This window comes from Lichenostomus cassidix, chromosome 17 (assembly GCF_008360975.1).
Source record: "Lichenostomus cassidix isolate B80296 chromosome 17, HeHo_3.0, whole genome shotgun sequence".
Lineage (NCBI taxonomy): Eukaryota > Metazoa > Chordata > Aves > Passeriformes > Meliphagidae > Lichenostomus > Lichenostomus cassidix.
The window spans coordinates 10,890,774-10,901,868 of NC_139497.1; the positions used below are offsets into that span (position 1 = coordinate 10,890,774).

The following is an 11,095-nucleotide window of genomic DNA, read 5'->3' on the forward strand; positions in this document are numbered from 1 at the left end:
CTATTTTTTCAACAGAAAATAGAATGTTGTGTTCTCGTCTGCAATGCTGTTTATTTTCTCCAAGCTTTTCAGCTTAGTTTATTGAGGGAAGGGAGTTTAATTGCAGGTGGTGGCTGCGTTATTTCAAGTCAATTTAAGTAATCTGGTTCTGAGTCAGTCTCTTGCAGCTGGTGTGTAGGCAATGAGCGCTTGCTGGAATGCAACTTTTACTTTGCTTTCCAATGATGGCCACTTTTTAAACAGGGCTCTATATATAGCACAAGCAGTAAGGAAAGTCAGTAATCCCTCACAGTAATACCCTGATTTGGGGGGTTTAGTGCTGAACCCAGCAAATGTCAGAAGCAGATCTTCCTTTCTTAACCTCTTTTCCTCTGTTTCTCTCTTGTCATCCATGTGAAGGCTACTGGGGGTTTAAATGTGTTTTTAAGTTACACGAATCAGTAGTTTCCTGTGATAGGAAAATTAATACTGAAAATGAATGCATGCTTTAGGCATCTTAAAATGTTCCTCTGCTTGTTTAGGTGCTGTTCACATCTACCAGAATTTTTGATTGATTAGTTTTCTTAATCATGAAATGTTCAGAAAACACGAAATTCAGTTTTATCTTGAAATCTAGTGTGAGGTGGATTCCAAATGGAAAGGCTCAAATGATGCCTCCTAATGTGCCATTTAGGCACAGCTGGAGGTGAATTCAGTGCCAGCACTTAGAGCAGCAGTTTTAAAGCAGCTTCTTCAATGCTGCCTTCTTCTCATTGGACTATGAACCTGAGCTAGAAGTTATTACAAACCCGGTCCTGCTATGGCTCTGAACATGTACATCACAAAACAATGCTCTTTCCTACTCCAACTGAGTATGTCCCATCTTCTCCCCAGGGAAGAGGCAGGGAACTCTTTTATTACACAGAGACTGACACAGGGCTGGGGGGCTGTGGAGGAGCAGCAGAAGGAAGGTATTATGTGGGATGAGTGTATCTTGCTGCGTACCAAAATTCAGTGCCAGGTCTTATGGAAAGGGTTTATTTACACAACTGGTTAAGTTGCTTTTCACCCACTCACATACATCCTTTCACAGATTCCAGTTGTCTGCTCGCCGGCCCGTGTTCCCGCATTGTTTACTGGAAAACTGTGTGTCTGTTTCTCAGTGGCAGGTGCTAACTGTAAGGAAACAACTCCGTAGGGTTTAGTTATGGGGATAAAAATAGGGACAAGAGATCTCTAAAGATGAGTTTTAGAACATGAGGGTTTATTGTGAAAGAGCGTGAGCGTGAGAGGCCTGCTGGGCTGCAAGACGCAGCCCAAAGCAGGCCAGAGGAAAGAGAGAGAGAGAGAGAGAGCAGAAAGAAGAGAGTAAAAGAGCATAAAAGAGAGCGATTTGCTGTTTACAATGCAATAAATCATCTTCTCTGTTGAATATTCTAATTCCCTTTAACCAATCTAAGACAAGCTACAAACTCTACAGCATTTACATACAACCTATAAGAATCATCACATTACCATACGGGGTCATGTTTCAAACCTTAAAAACTGCTTTTTGGGATCTCTGCCAGGCAGGTAGGGTCTGCTCTGACCTTTGGACTTGCCTGGGCAGAGGGCACTGTTCTATCAAGAAGGGGGATTACCTTCCGTGGCTATACCATTGTTCTTTAGTTACTCTACAACTCGAACCTTGTCTTCATTTCAATCTCGCTCATATTTTCCATATCCTCAGCATCTTTTGCAAGGTAATCATATCTATAAGGCTTTCTTATTTCATCTTCCCCAACAGCTAACAACATCAGACAACTCTTCCCTCTCCTCTCGGAGGCGGCAGCACTTCGGCGTTTTTCCCTGGCCGTGCTCTCTGCTCCAGGCGGCTGGGAGGAGCCGCAGTGTCCGTGCCTTACCCCACGCGCCGGGGCGTAGTGCCCTGTGCCGGGGCTGAGCCTCACCACAGCGGGCTCCTCCCAGCTCCATCGGAGCATGCAGGCCATCCACTGAGTTGATTTTCCTTATGACCTCCCACATGCATGTTTTCATTTCTAGTTCTTCCGTGCCAACGGTTCTGTCACTGGTCTCTATGTTGTAATCTCACGACATCGAGGAACAACCACAGTTCCCATCCCGACAGCTGCGGTCCTTGCTGGGCAGGGCTTGGCAAGGTGCGCCAGGACAGCTAAAAGCAAAGGCAAAATCAATGCAGCCCCTAGCACCCCCTCCCCCCCCGGAAGGCGGAACCCGTGAAATGGGCGGGGGGCTCGGGCCGCGCCCACGCCGAGGGCTGCCGCCTCGCGGCACGTCGGCGAGTGGGCAGCGCGGGCTGTGACCTCCGCATACCCGCCCGCCCAGAGGGCGCGTCCAGACGGGGCTCCCTCAGGGCCGTTGCCTCTACAGCGCCGCCGAGCGCGCTGGGTCCCGCCTCCCCCCGATGCCACCGAGGGCGGACGCGCCGGCGCCAGAGCGGCACCGGAAGCGGCCGCCGGAAGCGGCCGGTCCGTCCCAGGGGGCGATGGCGGCAGGCGGTCTCTGAGGCGCTACCATGTACTCGGGTGCCGTCGCCGCCGCGGGACCGCCGCGTCGGGACTTCATCTACGTTACTCTCGGCCCGGAGGAGGCGGTCGGGGTCGGTGGCTACAACAACAGCAAGGCCTGGCGGCGGCGCTCCTGCTGGCGGGTGAGAGCCACGCGGGGAGCTGTGCGATACCGGGGGTATCCCCAGGCTGCGTGCAGGGGACACCTGGTAATGGGGGAGGGCTGTTGGGGCGGACGATCGGGGATGTCCCTGGGCTTGGGTGCAGCTGGACTGTCATGGGGACCCTGGCTTGGTCCCCCAGTTCCGACTCGGGCAGAGCCCCTGACTGTGGGCCCTGGGTGCTGGGGCGGCCCCGCGCTGGGCTTTGCTCTCGGAGTGCTCGCGGGGCTGCTCTTCTCGGGGTAGGAGTGTGTAGGGCGCGGGCTGGCTGAGGGATCTCCACGTCTTAATTTACACGAACAAAGCTGGGACGGGGCCACATGGTAAAATCCTGCCGTGTGCTGCTGGACAGTTGAGGAGCAGCGCTGCACTCTCTGGACAGGAATAAGGGGAGTGAGATTTGGTCTCTGTGCCTTTGTTCTCTGTGTTAAGGTTTAAGGGGAGAGCCCTGTCTTCTGCCCTAGGAGAGTAAAAGGAACAGTTCTGCTTTCAGTGGGAAGGCTGAGTGTGAGGAGAGGGGTCCTCTGGCAGAGCTCTGGGGAAGTGACCTTCTTGTCTGCTTGTGGGTAGAGTGGGCAGTCAGCTTCATGTGAGGTGGGAGTCTTGGACTGAAGAGTCTTGTGTGGGAAAGAGTGAGTCAAAGGGACAAGATAACCCTTGTTACAGATAGGAGATGATGTATAGTCACCTATAGAGGCTTTACAGGTCATCAGATGAAGTGTATGAAGAGGCACACAGTCTCACAGTTCTCTTTTTATTACCAGTGAGGGAAGTATGGGCCTGAGTCATCATCCGTCATTTTATCCTTATTCTTTGTGAGCAAAAAAACAGTAAGGTGGTGAGGAGTGCCCTCACGTGTTCTTTTGCCTCGTTCCTGCTCGTTCCAAGACACCACAATTTAGGCTTCTTTTTCCTTCCTACTCTGATGAACCACGGGGCTGCTGGATTTCAAGCATCTTTCTGCAACAGGGAGAGAGTCATACAGTTTGCCATGCAGGTAGAACTGAAGGTGACACAGTGGGACCAGCATCTTGCAGGGTCCACAGAGAAGGGTGTACAGTATTCCTGTACAGTCAACAATGCAGGAGGAAGGCAGGAAGCTGTGCTGTGGGACTCATAGTGTGAGCACATTGACAGTTCTGCACTGAAACATTCCTGACCTCTGGGTTTTGCTAAGAAGATGAGGACTGTGGGAAGTGCTGTGTGGTTTATGGGAAAAGTTGTTCCCAAGTTGGCAATGAAGTTCCCTCTCTGTATGCCAAAACCAGGATTAGTGGATTTCAGGAGGACTGTTGGAAAAGTAGCAGTGACAATTGAGCACTTACTGTTTTAACTCCAACACTCTCTGTAAATGGAGGCTAATGGACATTGGCCTCTTTCAGGTTAATGAACTGCTTGCTGTCAATTTTTCAGTGATTACTGCATATACTTTAATGTTAACAATACATTTTTGCCCAGGACTAAACTTGGAAAGATTGTGGGTTTGTTTTGTTCATTTTTGTGGTGTTTTACTTCATTTTTACATTGCTGCAGGTTGGTGATTTTTTTTTTTTTTTTGGTGCTGCAGGACTTGTTCTGTGTGACAGTTCCCATGCTTGTCAGAGCCAAGATGCCTGACTTCTCTTTCACAGATTCACAGAATATTCTGAGTTGGAAGGGACCCACTCTTCAAGCAAATGGCCCACATGGGGATCAAACCCATGACATGTCCAGTGATGGGTGCTCAGCTTATTTTGAGCCTTTCTCCTTTGCTGCAGTAACATTTTTAGTTTTCCTACTTTTGCATGTGCACTCTGCAGTCCCTCCTAGCCAGGAGGGAAGAGGCTTTTGGCTGATTTCCCAGTTGGTATCTGGACAGGTGCTTAGGTCAGCCAGTGGAGGTTGTGATCCAAGTCAGATGTAGTTGAAGCTTTCTAGGAGACTTGGCAGGTTCTGAGTTTCTTGCAGCAAGTGGCTCTTATGTTTTGTGACCTTGTTGTGCCTTGTGCTAGCTGGTTGGATTTCTGTTTTCTCTGTCATCAAAGAAAATAAGCAAAGAATATCTGCAGTTGGAAACAGGATAAAATTAAGATTACTGGGTTTTGTGGGTTTTAATCTGAATGAACCAATAAGATTTATTTTTGACTGAATAGGCTCTTAATGTCATGCTAAATGTTATTTCTTTCACTTCTTTTCTCTCCTAAAGAAATGGAAGCAGCTGTCCCGACTCCAGCGGAGTGTCATTCTCTTCCTGTTTGCATTTTTGACAGTGTGTGGAGCCATTTCGTACACAAGCACGGGTGAAGCATGGAAAAGTATGTGTTCTGCACAGCTCAGAATTGCCAGAGGGAGGTGTTAGAGTTATGCGATTGTTGTGGGTCTTATAACCGGTTTTAATTTCTGTTGACAATGACTGGGTGTATTCATTAACACGCAGTTGTGAGATGATTTTATGTGATGTTTGAATGATGTAATGCTTAACCAAAATATTTTTTGTATGCATTTTCTTTGTTTATCTTGACTAGAACAACGTTTTATTCTAGTTGATGTCCTGGTTTTGGCCAGGATGATTAATTTTTTTGAAGTAGCTGGGAGGGGGTGTGGCTAAGGTCTGGGTGTTATTTTATACCATGTCAGTCATTGCTGGGCACGGGAGAGGGGAGAAGGGGACTCTGTGTTGGGAAGGAATTCCTTCTGGTAGAGAAAACCTGGTGGGGGCAGCCATTCATATTCATGCCTTCGTGTAAATAGTTTCTTTTTCTTATACCTTTTGTTAATAATACTGTTGCTGTTACTGTTTGTTTTCTTATCTCATTGCTGTTTCCAGTAAATTGTTCTTATCTCAACCTGCAATCTTTGCCTTTTGTGCCTCTAATTCTCAGCTCCATCCCGATGCAACAGGAGTGGGGAGGGGAAAGCTAGGGCAAAGGGGTGAGGAGTGAAAGAGTGTGGTTTTGGAGAGTCTCAGTGGGGACATAGATTTGGGGAGTACCATTCCTAAACCACAACACACTTAGTTGACACCTAGTGTGTGGCACAAAGGGTTGAGATAACAACAGATCTGCCCAGAGCCAGCTGGAAACAAATTTGGTCTAAGCATGTGTTGTAATAGGCAGGGAGCCACTGGTCACAATGTTGATTAGTCTGTTCATAGAGTTTTCAGGGGGTGTTACCTAACCCTATGTATGTTTCTGTATGTGCTCCTTGTGGTGCTCTTCAGAGCAAGGAAAGGGATCAGGATTGCTTTGTCACTGGACTGTGTGGTATCAGTTTATGACACGGTAACATCATCAGCAGTTTGGCATGCGTATTCAGTATTGATCTTCTGCCCTTACCCTGGGCTTTACCTTCTGGGTTCCATTAATAGTTGTACCTAATCTGGGGGGTGAACAATGCTTTTCCCTAGCCTTTCATTCCGTTTTCCTCCTTTAGGCCTGCTACAACAGCTTTTGAGAGGTTTGAATTCCCTTTGGAATGTTAAGGAAAGCATGTTCTCGTTGCAAAGTCTGCCAGGTCTCCTCAGTTCACAGTCCACACCATGTTTAGAGATACAAAAGAGATTCTTAGGAGAGTCTTTCAGAGATCTGCCCCAAGGGTTCATAGTTATGAGTGGCATGGAAGGTGGGAGAAAGTAGGCCACCTTTTGAAGGATTATTCTGCTCCAGTGGTTTAGAAGTTCATCCCTGAACAACTACAGGACCCTGATAAAGTGGCAGAATATTTTAAAGGAAAGTGCTGTGACAGTTCCAGAGAGGAGCAAAGGTATGCAGTGTGCTGGGCCCTGCCCTGGCTACTGTTTATCACACACTGCTCATCACTAGACAGCACCCTCAGGGAGAGGAAAAGGAAAGCAGAGCAACAGGCAACCGTGGGTACTCCAGCTGCAGCTGAACCATAGGAACAAACTGTACTGGGAGCAGTTGTCCCTATACAGAAGAAGAAATCTAAGACCATGCCAGTTCAGTTAATGAGGGCTGAAGAGAAAGTAGGACCCTCAGAACAGGAGGAAGGTGCAGAGCCAGAGATAATCACCTGATCCCTATCCTTGGGTAATCAAGATAGGCGAAAAAATTACAGCCAGAAATTTCAGCTAACAGTTGGGTGAGCCTCTGGTGACCCGGCTGCTCCAATGCCCATGATATGAACCTAGATGGTAGTGAAGCCAAACAACTGGGATCCTTGTCCTGAGACGTGGGCATTGATAAGGGGATTGGAAAGAAACAGAAACTTTCAGCCTCTGGAGGCAACTCCTTTCAAACATGAGGGAAGGGTGATCTATTACTGCACCAATACAAGTGGAACACCATGGAGCAAGGTATCCTGAGAGAATTAGCTGTGCTGAAGGTATTCTATAAGTATTCAAATGATCAGAAATCCCCTATAAATCCAGATGAAATCCACTGTACACAAGCCATGTGGCCAAAGATCCTACAGAGCATGCCATTGCCATATTCCAGTTTATTGGCAGTGATGTCATGGAAAGACAGATAACAAAGAATGGATAATTTGGTTACCAAACTCCAGCTATATGAAGAAAGTATCTCCTTCCCATTGCACCTTGCCTGTGGAAAGACTTTTCAAGGATCTCTAGCAATGTAAAGAGGACTACCAGCAATTTAAAGAAGTGCCCTATGCCCTGCTGGTACATACCAGTTACTACTATTAGTAGCAAGTGCCCCCCTGCTCAGGAGAGAGTGCACTCCATGAAGTAACCTGTGGTTTTACCTGCATGATCGTGAAGAGGACATGGGAAAGTGGGAAAATCTACCTCTGCCCTGGCAGCACAGTTAAGTTGAGAGGAAGAATAACCACTGCAGCAAAGTCTTCAAGGATAAATGTAGCTCCAGTTTCCAGTGAGCAAGTCCTCAGACAGAATAGAAGAGCTGTTGTTATTTCCAATCTTCTTGAAGGGACCTTCAGTTCATATTTACAAGAAGTGAGCAATGCGAGCTATGACCAGAACTAGAGGGACCCTGCCTCCAGCCAGGTGAAGGAAAGGGACAGTCAGATCTATTGGATTGTATGAAACCATGGCCTGGCACATCAGACCCACAGGAATGTAAGGCTCTAGTTGACAAGGTACCCTGATGCCATATATAAAAGTACCCCTACATATAAATGTAGGGGCAGAATTAATCTCTATATCTGGGATGACAGGGGGATCCCAACAGTTGACTGTTCTGGAAGCTGAAGTGAGCCTTTGGAAACAAATGGCAAATACACCCCACTGTGACTGGTCCAGAGGTCTTGTATATCCTCGGCATAGATTGCCTCAGTAGAGGGTATTTCAAGGACTAAAAAGAGGTATTGTTGGGCCTTTGGGATAGCTGCTGTGGAGACAGAGGAAGTTAAACAGCTGAATCTCTTCTCTGACCTCTTAGAGGTCCCTTCTGCTGTGGGACTGCTGAGGGTCAAAGAACAACAGGTACCAGTGGTGGCCACAGCAGTGCACCATCGGCACCAGCTGAGGCTGTGTGACCCCTATCCATGATTTGTTGCATGAACTGGAGAGCCCAACAAGGGCTCAGCAAGGCTTGCTCACCTGTTAATAGTCCAGTGTGTAAGCGCAATGTACAGTGGAGATTGACAGTGGACTGTTGTGGCCTGAATGAAGTCACACCGTCACTGAGTGTGGCTGTGCCAGACATGCTGGAACATATGGAGTCCAAGGCAGCGAAGTGGTGCTACCATTGACATTGCCAATCTGTTTTTCACCATTCCTTTAGCAGCAGAGTGCAGGCCACTGTGTTCATCTGGAGGGGTGTGCAGTACACCTGGAACCGACTGTCCCAAGGGTGGAAGCACAGCCCCACTATTTGTCATGGGCTGATCCAGATTGCACTGGAAAAGGGTGAGACTCCAGAACATTTGCAGTACATTGATGTCATCAATTGTGTGAGGCAGCACAGCAGAGGAAGTTTTTGAGAAAGGGGAGAAGATAATCCAGATCCTCCTGAAGGCCATTTTTTACATAAAACAAAGTGAGGTCAAGGGAACTGCCCAGGAAATTCAGTTGTTAGGACTAAAACGGCAAGAGGGACATTGTCAGATTCCAGTGGACGTGGTCAACAAAATAGCAGCTCTGTCCCCACCAAGCAGCAAGAAGGAAACAGGTTTTTCTAGGTGCTGTGGCTATTTGGAAGATGCATATTCCAGATCACTGTCAGATTGTAAGCCCTCTCTACCTTTTGACATGGAAGAACAATTTTAAGTTGGGTCCTGAACAACAAGAAGCTTTTTAACAAATTAAACAGGAGATTGTTCATGTAGTAGCCCTTGGACCTGTCAGGACAGAAGATGTGGAAGACATGCTTTGGGGAGAATGGTCCTTCCTGGAGTCTCTGGCAGAAGGTACCTGGAGAGACTTGAGGACAACTTCTGGGGTTCTGGAGTTGGGGATACAAAGGCTCTGAGGCCAGCTATACCCCAGCTGAGAAAGAGATTCTGGCCGCTTATGAAGGCGTTTGAGCTGCCTTGGAAGAAATTTGCACCAACACACAGCTCCTCCTGGCACCTTGCCTGCCAGTGTTGGGCTGGATGTTCAGAGGGAAAGTCTCTTCCACACATCATACCACTAATGATACGTGGAGCTAGTGGACTGATCCTATCGCACAGTGAGCTCGAATAGGTAACACCAGTCACCCAGGGAATTCATTGCCAGTCATGGAAGTCATCACAAACTGGCCTGAAGGTGAAAATTTTGAACTATTGTCAGAAGACAATGGGTGCACTTGGTGGGTAATCAAAAGAGGGATGGGGAAACATGATGTGTTCCTCAAAGAGATGTGATTTTTCGGTGAGAACAGTCTGCAGTGTTGGCTTGTATAATATTGGTTGCTGAGTGACACTGCCACTGTGTGCCATAACTGCCAACAGCAAACCAGCCCTCCTGCTCCTGAGGATATCTAGAATGGATAAAACCCACAGTCATGGAGTAAATGAATTCAATAGACATCTTAGAGCGACAGCCATTGTCTATGGAAATGATACCTGTGCTTCTCCATATTTATATATGTATATGTATGCGTTTGTAACTGGAAGGTGTAGGATCTGGGCATGGCATAGATGGTACAGAACAAGGGGCAGACAATGTCCTGGTTCCAACCAGTACAGGGTTCATATTTTTCAGTAGCAGGGAGTGCCCGTGGCTAAAGCCCTGACGTTATTCTATACCATCTCATGCTGTTACAGTGGGCAGGGGTGGGGGAAAAGGGATTCTCTCTGCCGGGGAGTAGGAGTTCCTTCTTGAGAAAACATGGCAGAGTAAGCAGTTATTATTTGTTTAGGGTCACAGACTTTCTGTGTGAATTGTTTGTTTTTATTATACCTTTTGTTACTAATGCTGTTGTTACTGTTTGTTTTCTTAATCATTGCTGTCAATTTTCAGTCAGTTGTTTTTATCTCAACCTGTGATCTTTGCTTTTTGTACCTCCAATTTTCATCTCCATCCACCCCAGAGGGAGAGGGAGGGGGAGGGAAAACAGGTGAGGTAGAGTGGCAGTGTGGTTTTTGTGGTTTCAGGGAGCACTGCATTGGGGAGTACCATTCCTAAACTATCACAGTTGATTAAGATTTGGAGACTTTGAGTGTGCTTTTTTATTATGTTTGGATGTAGATATGGGTAGCTCAAACCTAGTCAGTAGAATAAGATAATTCTCTCTTTGTTTTGACTGCCTGTCAGTTTAGAAATCCCAAGCATTTGTGTAATACTAGGGCACATTTACCTTTGATATTATCTTACTAATTGTATTGAGAAACTGAAATAGTAGCAATTAAAAAAAAACCCAGTTTTTTAGCAGCCTTCTTTCATACTAGGGAGAGGATTAACACCAAAATACACTTTGTATGCAGCAATTAGTTTGGATTTATGAATGTTTTGTGAATGCAAACACTTTTTGGAGGTGCATCTACTACTTGAATTCAGCAAACTGTTACAAATTTTTAACTGCAACCTTAAATGTTGATTTCTTGTGCTGAGTAGTTTTGTGTGTCTAGGTATAACAAACAAATCATCAGATGATCAGAGAACAGAACAAGAAATTCCTGGATTAAAGCTGGCAAATCCAGCTGTTCTACCAGCACCCCAGAAAGCAGATGCCAACCAGGGAGACTACCGTGAGCTTTCACCACAGGTATTGTGAGAAAAAATTAGTTTTCTAATGCTACAAAGAGTTGGTGAAGGCAAATAGTGCTTGGTTCCAGCAGTTGTGAAGAAAGAAGTTAGAACTTGAAATTAAAGTGTGCTCTTGGTGGAATGCTCTCTTAGGGAGGGCTTTGGTATAGTATTTCTTGGCTTTATCTTTTTTATTTACATGTTCTGTATGCTGTTTCTTACTCACTGCTCTGCCCAGGAGTGCTTGGACTTTAAGTCACAGTGACTTCTTACTTGAGGCTTCATTCCTGCTCTGTGCATCAGTCTCCAGTATTGTGAGGAGTCTTGAGTCATGA

General features: G+C 46.6%; 1 protein-coding gene across 1 annotated transcript in view; it reads left to right on the forward strand.

Annotated features, from left to right (window-relative positions):
- The first annotated feature begins 1,799 nt into the window (after positions 1-1,799).
- MAN1B1 (mannosidase alpha class 1B member 1) overlaps positions 1,800-11,095 on the forward strand; it is a 28,888-nt gene continuing 19,592 nt past the window's right edge. The window contains exons 1-3 of the mRNA XM_085076584.1: positions 1,800-2,650; positions 4,854-4,962; positions 10,643-10,779. Coding sequence (XP_084932710.1) covers positions 2,516-2,650; positions 4,854-4,962; positions 10,643-10,779 — 381 coding nt within the window. The 5' untranslated portion in view covers positions 1,800-2,515. The remainder of the gene's footprint in view (positions 2,651-4,853; positions 4,963-10,642; positions 10,780-11,095) is intronic.